This window comes from Plectropomus leopardus, chromosome 2 (genome assembly GCF_008729295.1).
Source record: "Plectropomus leopardus isolate mb chromosome 2, YSFRI_Pleo_2.0, whole genome shotgun sequence".
Classification (NCBI taxonomy): Eukaryota; Metazoa; Chordata; class Actinopteri; order Perciformes; family Serranidae; genus Plectropomus; species Plectropomus leopardus.
In genome coordinates, this window is record NC_056464.1 from 12,146,655 (window position 1) to 12,165,677 (window position 19,023).

Consider the following 19,023-nt stretch of genomic DNA (forward strand, 5'->3'; position numbering starts at 1 on the left):
CTCAGTGACTTCTCTTTTCACCTTTTCTCTTTGACTTTTTTTGGCAACACATCACCCCACATCCTGTTACAGTTGCCGCTGTGAACAAGCACAAAGGAGATTCACTCAACGGCTGATTGACAAGTGATTCTGAAACCTCCCCTGGGGAAATGGGGCCATCAGTTGTAAGGTTCATCTTAAAAGGCTGCTGCACTGGGCCGACCCCCCATCCTCTACCCCCACTTTGACGGAGGATCTCAAAGGAGTTCTTGATGAAGAAAACAAAAATTTCACTAGTACTTTGTTGCATTTGCTTTACATTTTTGCAATAAGAGAGGGTGTGCGCCTATTTTCTCTTAATCTTCTCACAATGGACTCTCAGAATGACCAATAGGATTCATTAGCTTTTGTGGCAGAGTCTGAGTTATAGGACAGTGCCTCTGTCAGACCACCGCCTCAGCTCCACACACTGCAAAATGAGCAGACGCAGCCCCCATCACACTCAAGTCATGAGTTTAAGAGGCGTCCAGTGCCAGCACATGCACATTTATGTGCTCGCTCTCACTCTCTCTCAATCTGCATTTAGTCTCTTGGCACACACAGTGGATGGGCTGCTAATATCTCCTGATGCAAATCCAAAAGCTGCTCTGCTACCCGAGCTTCTGGGTGCATTTCCAACAAAGGCAGTGAATGACACAGCTCTGAAGGAGAGCATCTCTTTGTGCACGATTCATTTGCAGAGGCAGGGTAAAAAAAAGCTTTTGCTTTCAAAAGCTGGTTGCTGAGCAGCCATGCACATGTAAAATGTATCACTGGTTATGATAAGGTGAAATTGCAGGTAGTTGCCTTTGAGAATACAAAAAATGGTTTGAGGAGAAACGCCCATTCTCCTCCCTGCACCTGGCTGCAGCTGCCCTTGTCACTTCACCCAATGTTAAATCATCAATGCAAGCTCCCCTCCTCACAATAAAGGACTAAGGCTGTGTAGGACTTATGCCCCCCAACATGAAAACAATCATACAGAGATAGCGTGGTGCTGGCACATGCTTTGCCTTATCAATACTGAGCAGAGCACCACCCATGCATTACAAAACAAGGTGTCATGCTCTTCTGTGTAGCTTTATCCTGCATAAGCACAGACAGTAGGAGTGTCAAATGAGACTATAGGTGTGCAGGATGCATTTAATTAATCGCCAGGAGGCACAGACACAATGTGGTCTGCTAAGGTCGGCAGATTTCCAGCAGACAGACGTCGGAGGCTTACCTTAATGCAACCTTCACACAGCAGTCGCCCTGGCTCGCCATTGTCGTTTTCAAGGTTCACCAATGAGATATGGGGGATTTGGGCTATGTTGGGTTTTCAGTGTGTGTAAAGCGCGCGGTGCTGCGGCGGTGCTGGGCGTCTCAGGTCAGCGGGAGTAGCCGTCAAGACCTGCCGGCGGTGAGCTGCCTCATCGGGACTCCTCCTGTGCTGTGCTCCGCTGTGGTGGTGGTCATTTTTTTGGCTCACTGGCGTTCGTCACATCGCAGTGTTTAACCCGCTTTTTTGTCTTTCCGTAGTCTGTCTCAGTTGCCACATCCTGTTTAAAGTGCGTATAAGGGCGAAGCGTGTGAGCGCTCCTCACAGAAACCACAGCGCTGCTCTGAGAGACGCGATCACGTTGAATCGGAGCTGAGACCGTAAACTGTAGGGGGTAATGCTGCCTTCAGGGGCTGTCGGAAATACTGGGTACACCTTCGGAGTGTTAGTGCACCTCTGAAATCGATAGCAATACCTTCAAACTAACAGTAGTCTACATTACAGAGGTATATGGAGGATAATTTCGCCCGGAAATAAGATTAAAATGCAAAAAGGTTAGATAGGCCCTAATTATTTACCACTTGCCAAACTCAACCCATAACCATGGATACTGATTAGAATTAGGTCTGTATTAGTTTGCAAATGCAAGACATCCCCTAAACATGACGCATGTGCTATAAAGGCACACAAAGCTTCAGTGGAAAAAGATCCTGTACATAAATGGATATTCCAGCCATTTACTATGTCACTTTCAGTGAATTTTGGGGGACTCTCAAGAGTCATTTTAAAACAAAAAAGGTCAAAATTTATGCAACAGAGGCTGAAATGACCAGACTTTCAGTGCCCTGTATGGGTCAAGATCCAAAAATACTTAGTACTACATTTCCCACAATGCAGCTTGATATCGTCTTACATTATTTCCTCACTTTCCACAACTTCTTTCAGCCCCCAACTTAAACTGCCTTATCTCAGATAAATATGATGACATATTCAGGTTTTGGTTTTGTCTTACTTTATTAATGTTTTGCTTTGTTTCAAATTTTGGAGAGCTATCATCAGAGCCTCAAAATACATTCTTTAGCTGTTTTCACAGCTTTTGTAGTGCTCCTTTATAAAAGTATAGCAATACTGCAATACAAAGCAAAACAAAAACAAATTACAAGTACAAATAAGCCTACTTAAGTATTTTTTAGCTACACATAAGGTATCAAATGTAAAGTACTCATTTGAAGCTTAATGGCCCCTCTTATCAGAATATTGTAGCTGATGCAAAATATAGCAGAGTAGTGAAAAGTGTTTGTGTCTGAAATAAAATGTAGTGTAGTGGAAATAAGATGAAATGAAAATAATCAAGTACAAGCACCTTAAAATAGTACCTAAATGCCATACATGAACTTTTAAAATTCTAACACTGCACAAAAGGTCATATGAAAATGAAGCAAAGTGCTGTTTTCAATTTAAATGCATTTTCTATTATAACACAATAATACGAGGAGTCCCTGAACGCAGCATAATCGCATTTAATGGACGGGCAGTTGGGCCAATGACTGAATTAGCCCCGCCTTTATCGAACATTAAAGACCAATCAGCGTGTAATATGAACCTTTGTGGCCCCGCCCAGCGACACACCCACAGCGGGCAGCAGAGATCACACACACCTACACACACCGATTGCTGGCGGCGACATCTGAGGTCCGTTAAACTGCCATAAACAGGGGGAGACTGTTCCCATGACGGAAAGGAGGGGCCGAAAACGCCTAAAGGGTCAAAGGTTGAAACTCATGCAGAGGTTATTATGTTCTCGCAAGGGATGGAGTTAATTTGCGCTGGTTTGAATGGGAAGTTACACTCTGCCCACTTCCCTGTCCTGCTGAGTCAGATTTCTTGAAAAGGGGAAATTAATGATGAAAATCCTTTCTTTTAGAGTCAAACTGACATGATGTTCCTCCTAAATATACGCCACCAATTTTTATTAATTTCCCTCCTTGATTCTGTTTCCCATGCTGACACACAGCCAGGTGCATTTTGTTTTTTTTAAACAGATCCTTGCAAAACGACTTTACCAAATGTTCAGTGCTACTACAGCTGTCAGTGATGTTGGCAGTGTTTTGACTTGGCAGGATTAAAATCTACACTTGCCGCAAAAAAAAAAAAAAATCCAACTTTTCCAAATCCTCATCCTCCTTATTATCAATGACTCATGCTCAGTACTGACAGTTTGCCAACAGTCATGTCAGAGTTGCAGCAAGTTATTTCCCAATATGACACAAACATGGTTCTGTAACTATTTCACAATTACAGAAACACACAACTTTATCTAGGTGGCATATTTTCTATTCAACTGTAAGGTCATATAGACTCCAGCTCAGCTAACTGGTGAATAAGAGACACTGCTTTCTGTCCCTGCACAGCCACCAACAATCACTTTTATGTAATGAAACTCAGTCTGCGAATGATTGCATGAACTATAAACCCACTCTGTGAGCACAGAGGAGCTTATGACTCTATAACAGTGTGTGTTTGTGTGTGTGTTAGTGTCCCGAGGACCAGGTGGCGATGTTAGTGCTGCACAGGCGACGTTCCCCGGAAGCAGTGCTGGATTCCACACAAGATTAACATCCAGTTATGAGAATAAAGCCACAATCCTCCCAGATCTGCCGGGAACTGGCCACCAGCCACCGCGCACAACAAAATACACAAACAAGAGTGGTGTTCACACACAAACACACTCTCATCATGCTTCGTCTGGTGAACTTTCAAGACCAGCAATTACATAATTAGGCTGCACTCCGCTCCTTAGCATATGTAAGGTGTCTTTTATTCCTCTTCAGACATGTTTGCAGTTTTCATATCCACTCTGGCTGATTTGTTCCTCGTCCTCAGCGCTCTACAATGTAAAAAAGCACATTTCATAACCGTACTGTGTGGGTTTTTAAACCCTGAAGATATTTTAGTATTGCAATTGCCAAACTGCAGCATAATCCCTACATTTAGGGCTTCATATAGTCAAAATAACAGCACCCTAATTGCATAAGAGGCATTCAAACACAATCATTCCAGCCGCCCTCGGGTTCTGTCAGTCACGGAGGAGTCAGCAATTCAGGCTCCCGTCTTTGAATATGACACTTTACTTCTTCCAGTGACTGACACACACACACACACACACACACACACACACACACACACACACACACACACACACACACTTCATGAATATTGCTTTTGGCCCATCTTCTCATTTCTGCAGCCTGTGATTATATCCTGACCCGAAAACAAGAATTATGACTCATAACTTTAATGTACCCAATCTTTTTGTGGCCGTTTTTCAAATGTTGAATATATCATTTTGAAATGTGACATATTTTGTAGCCACACTGATGGAAAAATAATGTAAAAGACACCAATATATACATAATGCTGAAAAACACAGCCAAATTGCCAATACTATATGCCATCATACATACACAAAGACGCGTAAAACCCATATATAAGGCCAGGGTGTTGAATTAAGCAAAAAACGAACCTGTGCATTTCATTGCCTCTTTCAGTGAGAAAGATGAGAAACGAGACAGAGAGAGGGAGATGGAAGATGAAACTGCACCCTAATTTATTCTCCATCCTTATTCTTTGATGTGTCTATAATCCCTCACATGCATTTTCTATATTTGGCTTTGAAGCTCCATAATCTAATCCCCCATTCTTTACCGTAACAAAACTGTTTGAATTGGCCAGGATTACGCAAACACACATTTGAAGATTCACCAGCTCACAAGAGGTACACAGCCTAAAAGAAAGAACTTGAATTACGCACAGTTGTTTCATGTTTTTTTCTTCCCTCCTACATGACTGAGTGTCTGTTTGTGTCTGTGTATTATGTTTGCGCGTGTGTGACAGAGGAGCTGCCTATGTGGTTTGGATTTATGTGTGTCAGCTGCTGTGACATAAAGCAGAGCAGGGCCCTTTCAGTTCTTGGCAGTGCTGGACCCCCTGTAGAGCTTTGTCCCATCACCCCGTAGAGTTTGGCTGTCACATGCTTACAGTGGAAAGTAGTGAGGGCCTTTAGTCTACTCTTAGCTGGGTAATATCAAATATTTAAAATACTACAGTATTTTCATGCTTCTGCGATAGCGATAGCCAAGGCCAGAGGCGTTATATTATATATAGTCTGTCGGTCCAGCATATTCTTGTGAACGCGATATCTCAAGAATTCCTCAAGGGAATTTCTTCAAATCTGACACATTACCTTGGACTCAACAATGTGCTGATTAGATTTTGGTGGTCAAAGGTCAAAAGTCCAGGTCCCTATGATCTCGTCACACAATATCTCAAGAACACATTAAGGGAATTTCTTCAAATTTGGCACAAACGTTCAAGTGGACTCAAGGATGAATCGATTAGATTTTGATGGTCAAAGGTCACGGTGACCTTGCATTTGTCTCATTCTTGTGAAAGAGATATCTCAAGAACACCTGAGGAAATCTCTTCAAATTTGACACAAACATATACTTGGATTCAATGATGAGCTGATTAGAATTTGGTGTTCAAAGGTCAAGGTCATTTTTGTAAACGCAATATCTGAAGATGACCTTGAGGGAGTTTCCTTAAATTTGGCACAAGCGTCCACTTGGAGTCTGGCGGTCGAAGATAAAAGGTCAAGGTGACGGTGACGTCATGAAACATGTTTTTGACTATATCTCACGAACCTTGGGTGCCCATCTTGAAACTGTGCTGGTTGTCCCGAGTGCTGCTGGAGGAAGACGTGTGCGTAGCCTCAGTGTTTTCACAGACATGGATGTAAGTGCAACTTGACTGTTGCCCGGAGGCAAACAACTGTGTGGCAGTAGTTTATTCAAAATCTCGATATCAACTATGTGATGATAGTTTAGATGTTTGGGTTCAGCGTGGCAGTTGATGATGTGAGTGTTTAATCAAAGTACTTTTTGATGATATGATCTTTAGGAAAATTCAATAAACATCTACTGTTCATTTCTTACAGCTACATTACACAACTAATCACTTAATTAAACTGTTTCACCTGCAGGACACAAACAACATTTAAACTGTTTCCCAATAGGATAATCATTAGTTTACTATCATTCTAATATTTTTCTGATATTGATCTGTCTGTGAGGTTTAATACCCATTCATGGCTCGTAAACGCTTACATAAGAACCTTAGAAAAAGCAACATACTGCACTTTAAGGGTGCATGCACGAGAGCCCAGAGGAGCCTGCATATAGATCATGTATGAAGTCACATGTACATCACCAGTCACCAAAGGATATAACAGTGGTGGGTGATCAGTAATGAGTCATGAACATGATCCCCTGTAGATCAGACCTACATTCCAGCTTCCTTCCCCAGGGCACATGCTGACCCACACTTTGCTCCATTTCTTGCCCAGGCTCCAATGCTTCCTGCTGGGCCGTGACCACGCGGACGGCTGGGGTGAGGGTGGCTCACAGTGACTGCTAGAGCCTCGGGGAGGGGTAGTGAGACTCATTGACTGATTTGCTGCTGCATCACAGGGCATGAGGCCAGCCACAGTGTGTGTGCAAGTGTGTATATATACATATGTGTGTGTGTGTGTGTGTGTGTGTGTGTGTGTGTGTGTGAGATGAGAGAGGAGAGGGTCAACAAGGAGTGGTTGTTCTTTGGTCCCCTGCCCCAAACCAACTGCATGCTGTTACTCACACATTTACAAAAGACTAATAGAGTCCATCTGTGACAGCAGAGCTGCCCACAGCTCCAGGAACAAGCTGTCACAACTACTTTAAACATAAAACATAATAATTTACATGATACTCAAAATTTTTGATATCCATTCTTTGCATGTGCAAAATACATCTGGGTGGAAATTACCCATAACACTTATGTGAATGTGTGTATTACAATGAAAATTTGAAAAAGTCTTCGAAACACTGGAATTCAGGAAAAAAATCCCCTTCCTGATGCCAGAAATTTAACTGAATTGATTTAAATGATTCATAAAAGCAGATCAAAAGCTAATTTCACACACCCATTGCAGTAGCAATTTGTCACTGAATTAGTATCATTACCAAATTATTTCATAGTCTCAACCTCTTTGTCATGTTACCCCATCACCTCCCCTCTCATCTTTCGGGTGGCATCCTGAACCTCGTTTCTATGGAAACAGCCTCTAAAGCTGGCGGGTAGAAAGGGACAGGAAGAGATGCTGAAATGGCAGAAAAGCCTCTTTGTGCTCTCAGAGGCTCACAGAGCCAATAGGCCTAAAGAGCTTGTAAAAGGTTAATCACACACATACATACAACTTCCACTTCAGGCAAGATGGAAGATACAGTCAGGAGCATCACCAGACTACTGAATTCCCCCTGAAGCCACAGAAGCACCAGGGCTTTGTTGATAGCTTAAACTAAGACTCAGTTTTCTTTAAATATGCTTCTATTTCAACTTCTCTGGTGGGCAGCTTCCGTGGCTGGATTATGAGACAATGTGCCTCTGGGCACAGATGTGCAAAGGGCCCCATCACCTCTCCTACAAGTGGGACATACAGACTTTGAGTTGATTTTGTGTCTCGTTGTTATTTTGGGTCATTTCATGTGTTTGTGGACTTTTTTTTGTCTCTTGGTAGACATTATATGTAATTTAGTCCGGTTTTTTTTTTGTTTTTTTTGTAGTCATCTTGTGTCTCCTTATGGCTATGTATTCATTTGGGTCTTTTTGTTTTCATTTGGGACTGAAGTAAATTTGTCTTACTAAGGTAATTTTGAGTCTCTTTGAGGTAGTTTTGTGTCTCTTGCTGGTCCTTTTGTGACACTTTTTAGTTTTGAGTTTTGCCTTACGGTTGTTTTGTGTCTTTTTGTGGTCATTTTGTGTCTCCTTGTGGATGTTTTTACTATCTTCTTGGAGTTATTATCAGTATCTGTGGTAATTTTGTGTCGCCTTGTGGTTGTTATGCGTCCTTTTGGGTTTGTTTAGGTCTTTCCGAGGTAAATCTGTCTTTTTCTTGTCAATTTGTAGTCATTTTGTGTCTCCTTTTGACTGTTTGTGTCTCTTTGTAGCTGTATTGTGTCACTTTGTAGTCATTTTGTTTCACCTTGCAGTTTTTTGTACTCTTGTAGTCTTTTTGTTTCTCTTTGTGGTTGTTTTGTGTCTTTTTGTAGTTGTTATACGTCTCTTTGTAGTCATTTTGTTTCATCTTGTGGTTATGTGTGTGTTTTTTTTCATTCCTTTGGTCTCTGAGGTAATTTGTGTTTTACTGAGGTACTTTTTCAGTCTCTTTGGGCTAATTTTGTGTCCTTTTTTTGGTCCATTTGTGTTGATTTGTAGCCATTTTGAGCCCTCCTTTTGGTTATTTTGTTCCTACCCCCCCCCCCCCCCCACAACACTTTGGGCTCCATGACCTGCGCCCGATAGACCTGTTCAGTAATCCCTGCGTTTAATCCCTTCTGTTAAAAAGAATGTTTCTGTGGTAAAATAGATTGTATTTAATGTTTCTACAGCATCTACCATATGTGAACAGACCAGTGTCAGCAGGGTCTTACTCATGATTTACTGTATTTTCACTGTTATGGAACATTAAAGTTAATGTATCCACTTAGAGAGCTGTGACTAACATGTTTGATCACATTATGCATTCATACAGGAAAGACAGGCATGCACACACATAATAAAAACACACACACACGCACAAGAAAAGCATTAAATCCCAGCATCACACAAACACACACACACACACATGAAATCTCACTCCATTCTGTATCGGAAAATTGGATTGCTGCTGAATAACTTGATTATAAACAACCTCCCTCTCACTCTGGGGCGGTATCACTTAATAAAGCTAAGTGCATTGACATGCCAGCGCCCACACTCAAACACAGACAAAGACGTGTGCACACACACTGCTGCAGATCCATATATAACTTATTACATGTACCAGATCACCAATAAGAAGAAAAAAAATAAAGTGGGACTCAACTAGGAGCAAGCAAACATCAAAGCCAGGTCTAAGGATACATTATGGATTCAAGGTCAAAAAATCAAGCTCTAAGATGATCACATAATTCAGTCACCAAGACGATTTCTGCGCTGAAGTACTGGATGATTAAGATCTGAAAGCTACCAAAAGGTCAAATATGTCAGCATAAAGCGTGAGAAAGTGCAGCTTTAAGTCAGGACATTCATGTATTGTTGCAGCGCTAAAGTATGTGAGCCAACACTGAGAATAAATCCATGGGAGAGAGAGACACTATGTGACTGTGGAGTGTTACAGATGGCAGCACAACTTCTCTTTTGATACGTGTGAAATGCATGCAGGAAAAAATAATATAATGTGACTGTAACAAAGCACCGCAAACATGCATTTTCACAGTGCTTTGACTTTTAATGTTGCAAATAAATGTAGAGGATGTGATATATCAGGTGTTTTTTTTTTTTTATGATTAATGATGTGATTTCGAGCAGGACGCAGCACATATTTTAAACAAATAATACGTGAGTACACAGAAAAATGAAGAAAATGTAACATTCCTTTATACTAGCCTGGGTTTATAAGCCACTAAATTTCACAGGGGAATATTGTACTGGTTATATTGTATTCATTTGACAGCTACAGTCATGGATGGATTACTGAACGGGCCTATCAGGGACAGGCGCAGGGGCCCAAAGTGTCAGGGGGCCCCCTGGCCTTCACTTGCAAAATGTCAAAAATCAAGTTAAGACATACTGACCACAGAGAGACTCAAAATGACAAAAAAAAGACACAAAATTACCTCAAAGAGACAAAGAACAACCACAAGAAGACACAAACCCACAAAAAGATGCATAATGACTACAGAGATGTGAAAACAGCCAAAAGTCTGTGTGTCTTACTCCTTTGTAGGAGAGGTGGTGGAGCCCTTTGCATATCTGTGCCCAGGGCCATTGTCTCATAATCTCAAAATCCATGGCTATAGTTACTTTGAAGATTGATATTTTACAAACAAAACAAACCATCATATTATAAAATATGTGTCACTGTTATATATTTAACTACCCAGTCATATATATAGAGGTTACAATTAGCTCCACCTCAACCAGTTCCACGACCAAGTGCTTACTAATGCATCAGTAAAAATATTAATACAATAATGTATTTATACGTAATAACAGAACACCCTGAAAGGGAGCTGTTTGCATAACTATTAGTGCTTTTACTTTTGACATGTAAACACTTTTCACTGATACTTCTGTACTTTTCCTCAAGTACTATTTTTTTATTAAAGAGCTGTCATTGATGTACGGTTTAGTCATGCAACTCAATATACAAAAGTTAAAGAAATTAAATAAAATCTGAATAATTCTGCCACCACTGAACCACTGACACTTACCTCAACACCACCACCACCACCACCACTGCTGCTGCTGCTGCTGCCACACATACAGACCTCCTGCGGTGTTTCATTGGAACACTTGTAGTCTGTTGGGGAGAGACACAAGGTCTAAATCCTGTCTTCTTTTAGATTTGGGACTTGTCTAAAGAGTGATTTGGGGGAAAATCATGGATGTATGTAGAGAACAAATGGGGAAAGAGGGGAACAAGCAGGTGACGTAGTTACACTGAAGCTCTGTAGCTCCACCTAGTGTTCAACTGTAGTACTTACAAATATGTTATGTGGACCCTCAGAGTGTATTTACATTACTGGCTTAGACTTTAGCATTGGCATTGTTTGGCTTGGCTGTCCAAGGCTTTAGCCCGAAATATTTAATTAATATCCCTGGAACTCAATATTATATTTTTATATATATATATATATATGTCTGTTTCTCACTCCGCCTTTCACCCTAAGTCTTTTCTATTAAAGCCCAAAAAAATAATCTTTAAAAAAAAAATTTTGTATTTTGTATTTTTTGTATTAGAGCCAATCCCAGCTGTCATCGGGCAGAAGGCGGGGTACACCCTGGACAGGTCGCCAGACTATCACAGGGCCGACACCAAAATGCTCGTAATGTTAATGACAGCAGCTGCAAAGTATCTTGTGTCCACTTAATACCTGCTACTCACAACTTCTAATATTTTCAAAGTCAGATTTTTATAATTATCTTGGGGAGAAAGTATTTTNCAAAATGCTCGTAATGTTAATGACAGCAGCTGCAAAGTATCTTGTGTCCACTTAATACCTGCTACTCACAACTTCTAATATTTTCAAAGTCAGATTTTTATAATTATCTTGGGGAGAAAGTATTTTAAGGGCACATACGATGCCAGAGCTCATTAAAAAGCATCAAAATAGAGCTTGTTTATTAAAAAGAAAATCTAGACCCCTGGAGAGGTCCAAGCTAAGCCCCTGGTCTTAAGTTTTGACTGAAGGATAGGTTACAAGTTCTTAAATCAATACTAACATACCTTTACTTCATACAGACAAATTAATTATGTACACTGAAAGCCCTTCCTCACAATATTCCTATGCAAGTGATGGGAGAGAAAATCCACAATCCTCATCCTCTGGGACAAAACGCAGCAGTCTGAGGCAGTCAAATCAAGGTGAGACACTACAGGTGAACTGGGTTAAACTTTTAACTCATAGATATCCATGTTGATTACTTACATTAAGATAATTGTTTTTTTGTCTTAAGAGTTCTCCAAAACATTATGCTTAAATATGCAAAGTATGCCCTATTTCGCAATGAGGATCAGAAATCTGAACATTGGATGAGGCTGGTCCAAAATTCTTGTTTCATTTTGTTGACATATCAGATTATGTCAAATGGGAGGAATTTTGGATATCTCTTTTTATTACTCCACAAATTGAAAAAAAAATCAACAGCCATTAGAAAAAATCAAATTTGTGACAGTTTTTTTTGGAATAAAATGTTATATAAATCAAACAATGATTCATGTATGAACAACCCCCTCTGTAAAAACCTTCAAAAAAAAAAAAGGTAGGAATATAAGTGGAACGCGTGGTGTGTGTGCCACTAAAGTGGCGATTTCTGGCTCTGAGGGTGAAAAGGAAAAATAATTGTGAGAAATGAGCAGTACATTTATAGATGACAAACAAGATATTTGATATGATAGATATCACGATGAAACTTCCCCAACTGATTGCTTACATTAAGACGATTCTTTTTTTCGTATTACAAGTTTTCAAAAATGTTACGTTTAAATACATTGTATGATTAAATATGCACCTTTTTCTTAAATTTACACAACAGATATTGGAACTAAAACAATTCGACGAGTGATTTGGACGTTTTCAAGTGTCTTTTTCATTCAAAATTAATTTGATCTCTCTGTTGGCTAAACAAGCAAATACTGTCTGTTGATTATGGACAGGTCAAACACGTAGGCCTACATATGGGTATTGTTCTAAGACTCGACAGAAATTAAAACCTGAAACTAGTTTTATTCAGTTAAGGGCGGTTTTTTGTTTGTTTGTTTCGATTGTTATTTCAAACATGACAAATAAAATGGAAGAATAAAAATAAAACAACACCAGAATACATCCAAAAAGGCGTAGGAGGAAGTAAATACTAATCAAATCTTGCCCTCTTCTAAAAAACCCCCACAAAAAACAAGAATATTCCCAATTTCTACCCGAGTATTCACCATACACACCTCAATCATATCAAACAAGAACAGATAAATCAGAATAAACACACTCACACACTACAAAACAAAGAAAAAACACATCGGTACAGAAAACACAGTAGCACACTATCAAAAGCAACACATCTTGTCCCGTTTTGCTGTGCCTCACTATGCTGTTTTTAAAAATGTCTTTATCTTCATCAAATGTTTCTACATGCTTTCAGTTCCACTCTTCAGCTCTTCCATGAGCTAACCCTTTTGACTGTAATACAATAACTGTCATTAGTCCCCACTATCTGTCCTTTGAACATATAAATTCCTCTAAAATCATGTAAAATTTCTTTCATCTGAAAAAACATTTGGATAGTACTACTACTAGGTAGTAGTAGATTTTTTTACAGGGTACACAATTCAAACTATTTTTGAAATCAACCACATCTTTGAATTTAAGTTCCTTAATTACAACAAAGAGTGGCTTTGTTGGTGTTTTGTTTACAACTCGTATGGCTAAAAGTATGTCTGTGCAACTGCATCGTTTCTCATGTGATTGAATATTTTCTGTACAAAGACAAAAAAAATAAAGAAAACGAACAAACAAAAAACAAAACAAAACAAAATAAAGGAGCCTATTCCCTTAAAGGTGAAAGGATAATCGTCTTTCTTGCCCCACGGCCTGTTCTGACCTGAGTGGATCTGCTGACCATAAATCATTCATGAGCCTACCTGAGGACTGCAGTCCTCCCTGAGGAGGAAACACTCTGCCAGCTGATCCAGAGGAGAGACGACCATCCACACCTGAAACACACCGCACAATCTCCTCACTGTCCTCCTTTATGGAGACTAATAACTTCTGTGGCCGCATTTGTTATGGTAACTACAAGGAAACCTCTGGGGCGTCTATCGTCTAAAGTCTGTCCCTGTTCGGTCACTGTTTGGTTGGTTGTTACACAGGAAAGAGTTTCCCAATTTGTAGACATTTGAAAAGCTCTACCTGTCGCCATGCTTCCGGCTCAGGAGGCCGCCAAAATCTACCACACTAACTACGTGCGTAACGCGCGCGCCATGGGCGTGCTGTGGACGGTTTTTACCATTACCTTCGCCGTCATCACCGTGGTGGTGTTCATCCAGCCCTACTGGATCGGGGACAGCGTGAACACGCCTCAGGCCGGATACTTCGGCCTCTTCCACTACTGCATCGGGAACGCGCTCACCTCGGAGCTCACTTGCAAAGGGAGCGCGCTAGATTTCGGCTCCATCCCGTCCGGAGCCTTTAAGACGGCCATGTTCTTCGTGGGGATCTCCATGCTGCTGGTGGTGGGCAGCATCGTCTGCTTCAGCCTCTTCTTCTTCTGCAACGCGGGCAGCGTGTACAAGATCTGCGCGTGGATGCAGCTGGCCTCCAGTGAGCACGAGGGCTGTTATCAAAAGTGTCTGGCAGTTTATAGGTTTTATATAAAAAACACAAATTTTGTCTAAGTTATAGCCTCCTGAGTTATACTTTAAATGCACTATGTCATTCTAAAACTGCAGAATGTATTTTGTATGTTAGATTTCATATACAGAACAGTAGGCTACAAATCTATACGAAAATACAGAAACTCATAGCAGTTACAAAATGTTCTTAGAAATTATGGTGTGTATCTGTGGGTATACCTCATATTTTAAGTCTACACACCCAGCATACTAACATTACCACACAAATAGGGCTGGAATTTGCTATTATTTTTGTAACATTAATCATTTTATTGTTAAGTCTATAAAATGAAAAGAAACAAAGGAAAAATACTCATCACAGTCTCTTCATTTGCTGTCATAAATGGCAAAGAAAATTCTCACATTTAAGAAGCTCGAGACTAGCAAATGTTTGATCATTCTACTTCAAAAATTGCTTAAAATAATCAATTATCAAAATAGTTTGTATTTTTTTTTTCAGTTGACCAATCAATTAATGAACTAATCATTGCAGCTGTAGTGAGGACCTTTTCATATTGCATTAGTTTCCTCAAAACTTAACCTTTGGTGTTGTCTCTTATATAGTATATAGAGTTTCCAAGTTCAAAATGTGCTCTTTATTCTGCTATTTATCATTTTAACAAGTCTTTAGTTACTTAATAGACCCAAAAAGAAACAGAAAAAAACATTCTTGGTCGTACTAATAAAAACACCAGTAATCACTCATCAATGTGAAAATGAATTGCTGCAAATGCTGGTGTACATATATTTTGTTGAATTTAAAACATTTAAAATGAATAATCTAAATTTTCTATCCAAAAAAGAACTAGCTTATAATGTTGTGGAGTAAAATATATAATATCCCTTTGAAATGCAATAGAGTTAAAGTATAAAGCAGCAAAAATGAATTACTTGAGTGTGTTGTATGTAGTTACTTTCTATCACTGGGTAGAACATTGGTAAATTAAACTAAATCTCATTATACCTGGAACCACTAATTTTAGGTTACAGAGAGGGATTCTGTTCAAAAATACAAGAAGACTCAAGGTCATGCAGAAGCACAGTAGAGGCCTGTCATATCAAATTTGACAGCGGAGTGTATTATCCATGGAAGACCATCCAGCAACATTTCAGTAGTTTCCTTCAACGGACGCACACACACACACCCACACACACACAGAGAAATGAAACATGATTCTGTTTGTGAAACATGAAGCAGCTTGTGAACAGATGTAGCTGCAAGTGAAAGCACGAGCCTGTAATGAAACAAGTAATGAGATTAACCTGAAGGTGTGCTGTTACACTTTCTCCTCTTCCTCTGCAGAACCCTCACACCTGCCGCTCAGTGTGTGTGTGTGTGTGTGTGTGTGTGTTTTCCAATGAATGCCAAACTTTTAATGTCTGTAGATGACACACACACACACACACACAATATACCTTTAATCTATTCAAGCCTCTAAATTAATTATATCTTTATTTGCATATCACACACACAGCATCCACCCTAGCCTCTAAATTAGTCTCAGAGGTTTACTGCGAAGTCTGATCACAAAAGTTTCATGGATAATTTTGTTTACTATGGCACATGAAAATATACATTTTTCATATTTTTTTTGCAGTGTTTTGCATATATAAATGAATCTCTCATCCTGGGGCCCCACGCTAGCTTTGAAGGGTAGACTTTTGGTACGCACTTCATGAAAAAAGTCATTCTCCTAAATAAAACTAAGTGAAAGGATATTTTAATTTCTTTGATGAGGAAAGTTAATCATGGATAACTAATATGTGAAGGATTTACGACTGAAACGATGGAAGCAATAGAGAAATGTTACAGTTAAATGATCATCTATCTTGAAATTAGGGAGGAGACTTGCGAAAGTAAGCGTGAAAACTTTGAAATGGTAAAAGTGAGTATGTGAGACTCAAAAAGTGAAAGTGTGTGTTTGTGTGTGCTAATGTTTCACCTCGTCACCCGACACTTTATGTGACCGTACATGCTGAGGTGGAACGGCACGACGAGGCCCGCTTTTTTCATGCAGAGTCAATAATGGATGAACAAGTTCATCTATCTCGAGCTGAGATGCTCTGGAGTTGCTAGGCAACTCATCTGCCCCTTTGTGTGTGTGTGTGTGTGTGTGTGTGTACGTGTGTGTGTACGTGTGTGTGTACCTGATTCATGTATACTTTATTTCTCTGGTGGCTTCTCTATCTTGTTGTTTCAGCTTTGGAGGTGTAGCAGGTGGTTTGTGATATTGATCATCATCATCAGCAGGATGCTTTTACCAGTCAACATGTCGTTATGTAAAACTCAAAACACATTCAGTTATGAAGAATTCAGATCCTTTACTTAAAAGTAGCTACTAATACCACACTGTGAAAATATTCAAAGTTCAAAGAACCTATAATTAGGTAAATGCATTTGAAGTATCAATACAGAATTATTATACAGGACTTAAAGCAGAAAATTTCCCCCTTGAGTTATATTATTAGATTATATAATAAGCTCATTACTTCTTGTGCATTATTGTGTAAGCAGCACTTAAATGTTGTAGTTTGTTAAGGTAAAGCTCACTTTAAAGTATTTTTTATCACTGCTGCTAATGAATATTGCCATTATAGATAAACTTGCTGATTACTGATGAAATGACGGTTTGGTTTGCAAAACAGTGACACCTTCACTGTATCTGTTTTGTTGGGTTTTTTTCAACCAAAAGTACAAGCCTCAAATTTATTTTCTTTTTTCCATGAAAACTAACATAAATGATTGTCACAATAGCTCTGCATTCATTTTCTTTCTATCAACCAATCTTTTCACTTGTACTTGTATGTAGAGTTGGGTAATTTCTTTTAAATGCTTACATTTGTTTCGCATGGAACAGTCTTAATTTGAAAAATAAGTCACCACTAAAGCTGCCAGAGAAATGTTGTGCAGTAAAAAGTGTCAAATTTGCCTTTGAGATGAGAATTTGGACATTTGGACATTCTAATAAGCTAACAACTAAGAGTGAAAACTGATGTTGAAACACCCTCCCTCTGTGTCAGGCACGTGCATGGTGATCGGCTGTATGATCTATCCTGACGGCTGGGACTCAGACGAGGTGAAGCGCATGTGTGGCCAGAGGACCGACAAATACACCCTGGGCAACTGCACGGTGCGTTGGGCCTACATCCTGGCCATCATCAGCATCATGGACTCACTGGTCCTCTCCTTCCTGGCCTTCAGTCTGGGCAGCCGGCAGGACAAGCTGCTGCCAGAAGACTTCCAGGTGGAGGGGAAAGGTATCGGAGTGGAGGGAGGGTGGAACAAGGTGGTGTGGGAGGGGAAGACACAGACAGGACGAGGATATTTAGGTGCTGAAGGACCTCTGTAGAAGTGATGTACACACATGCATGAGTCCCAGAGGATGGATCTTGCTGACTTTTGTTACCCAGTGACTCTGAAACATCTCAACCTGTTAATAATGGTTTGGCACCACTTTTTTTTTTCTCTGATATCTACAGTTTGTATCCTAGAACAGTGTATTTAAACAACTTAGGCAATCCCTTTACTTTTCCTCTAGTGCTGCTGTGAAGTTTGCATTTTTGTTGTTTTATTGACATTTTTCAACAATTATTGGACAAATCACTGTGAAATATGTCAAAGAAATTCATGTTACCCAGAGGCAGTACTGTTATAGCGTTAATCAAGGGCTGAGCGATATAATGAAAATCAAACATCACAATATTTTGGACCAAATACCTCATTATTGCTTTATAATGCAACAGTATTTTAGGGTTAACTATTGGGTTCTCAATCAAAATATTTACACGCTGAGATTTTTTTTAATCAATAATCCACCATAATGTGTATAAAATGACAAAGTTGGTAAAGACAAATAACGGAACAGTTAAAACACTTAAGTTGCAAAAAATGACATCAATTTACTGGAATACACCCTAAAAACCAGGAAAAGACACTTAGGATATCAGGATTTCCAGACTCTCAGATTTCTAGTCTCTTATCATGATATCATTTAATCCCCCAAACCTTTCATCAAGCACCATCATCAGCTCAAAGTTACTACATGTGCAGTACGGCTGAAAACGCCTCACAGGGCACCAGCAGGACTGTAGATTTTTGGTCTGGTTAAATTTTGGGTGAACATGGTGAAATCCAGCTGAGCTACTGACACAAATCTATCACTGTCCAAACTGACAGTAACCTCTGTTTCTTTTCACTCATGTCTTTCTCTCAACTACAGATAACGCCTAAGCCTCCCGTGGAAAACGGAGGGAAGAGACGGACAAGGAGCACCACCGCCTCAAGGGATTCAAACATGTTTCGAGGCTTGAGGACAGTTAATTACAATCTTAAAATAACTTACGAGAAGTTCATCCTGTCCTTTGGAATTCTGACTGCTTATCATCAGACCTGAGGACACGGGAAGCGTCCACCACCAGCTCAGATCTAACGGATGGCTACTGTATTTTGGACTAAAACATGTGAGTAAGCAGGCTATGGACTGTGCTTTCAGGCATTGTATTGTTCAAAATGAGCAGAGCAGCTCTTTGCTACTTTTGTGAGAGAATTGTCATAAATGAAGAAGAATGTTCTAACTGACACCATTAAACATGTAATGTCTACATGTTGCATTTTATTCTTAAAAAGGAGTTTCTCGTTGAGGCAAGCTAATATCCGTGAGCATTTTGAGTGATTTTTGGCAACACATTTTTATAGAATTTGCTTCAGACATTTCTAAAC

The 19,023-nt window shown here is 39.8% G+C and overlaps 2 protein-coding genes across 3 annotated transcripts in view; one reads left to right on the forward strand and one right to left on the reverse strand.

The window, feature by feature from the left end:
* Window positions 1–1,614, reverse strand: part of kif21b (kinesin family member 21B) — an 82,938-nt gene extending 81,324 nt beyond the window's left edge. For both annotated transcript variants that reach the window (XM_042501069.1, XM_042501059.1), the window contains exon 1: window positions 1,244–1,614. In XM_042501069.1, the coding sequence (XP_042357003.1) occupies window positions 1,244–1,284 (41 nt within the window). In that variant the 5' untranslated portion in view covers window positions 1,285–1,614. The remainder of the gene's footprint in view (window positions 1–1,243) is intronic.
* Window positions 1,615–13,641: 12,027 nt separating this feature from the next.
* Window positions 13,642–18,626, forward strand: lhfpl5a (LHFPL tetraspan subfamily member 5a). Its single transcript, XM_042506751.1, has 3 exons — window positions 13,642–14,232; window positions 17,325–17,561; window positions 18,524–18,626. Exons 1-3 carry the CDS (start codon window positions 13,830–13,832, stop codon window positions 18,532–18,534), a joined length of 651 nt encoding a protein of 216 aa, XP_042362685.1. The 5' UTR covers window positions 13,642–13,829; the 3' UTR covers window positions 18,535–18,626.
* Window positions 18,627–19,023: the final 397 nt, after the last annotated feature.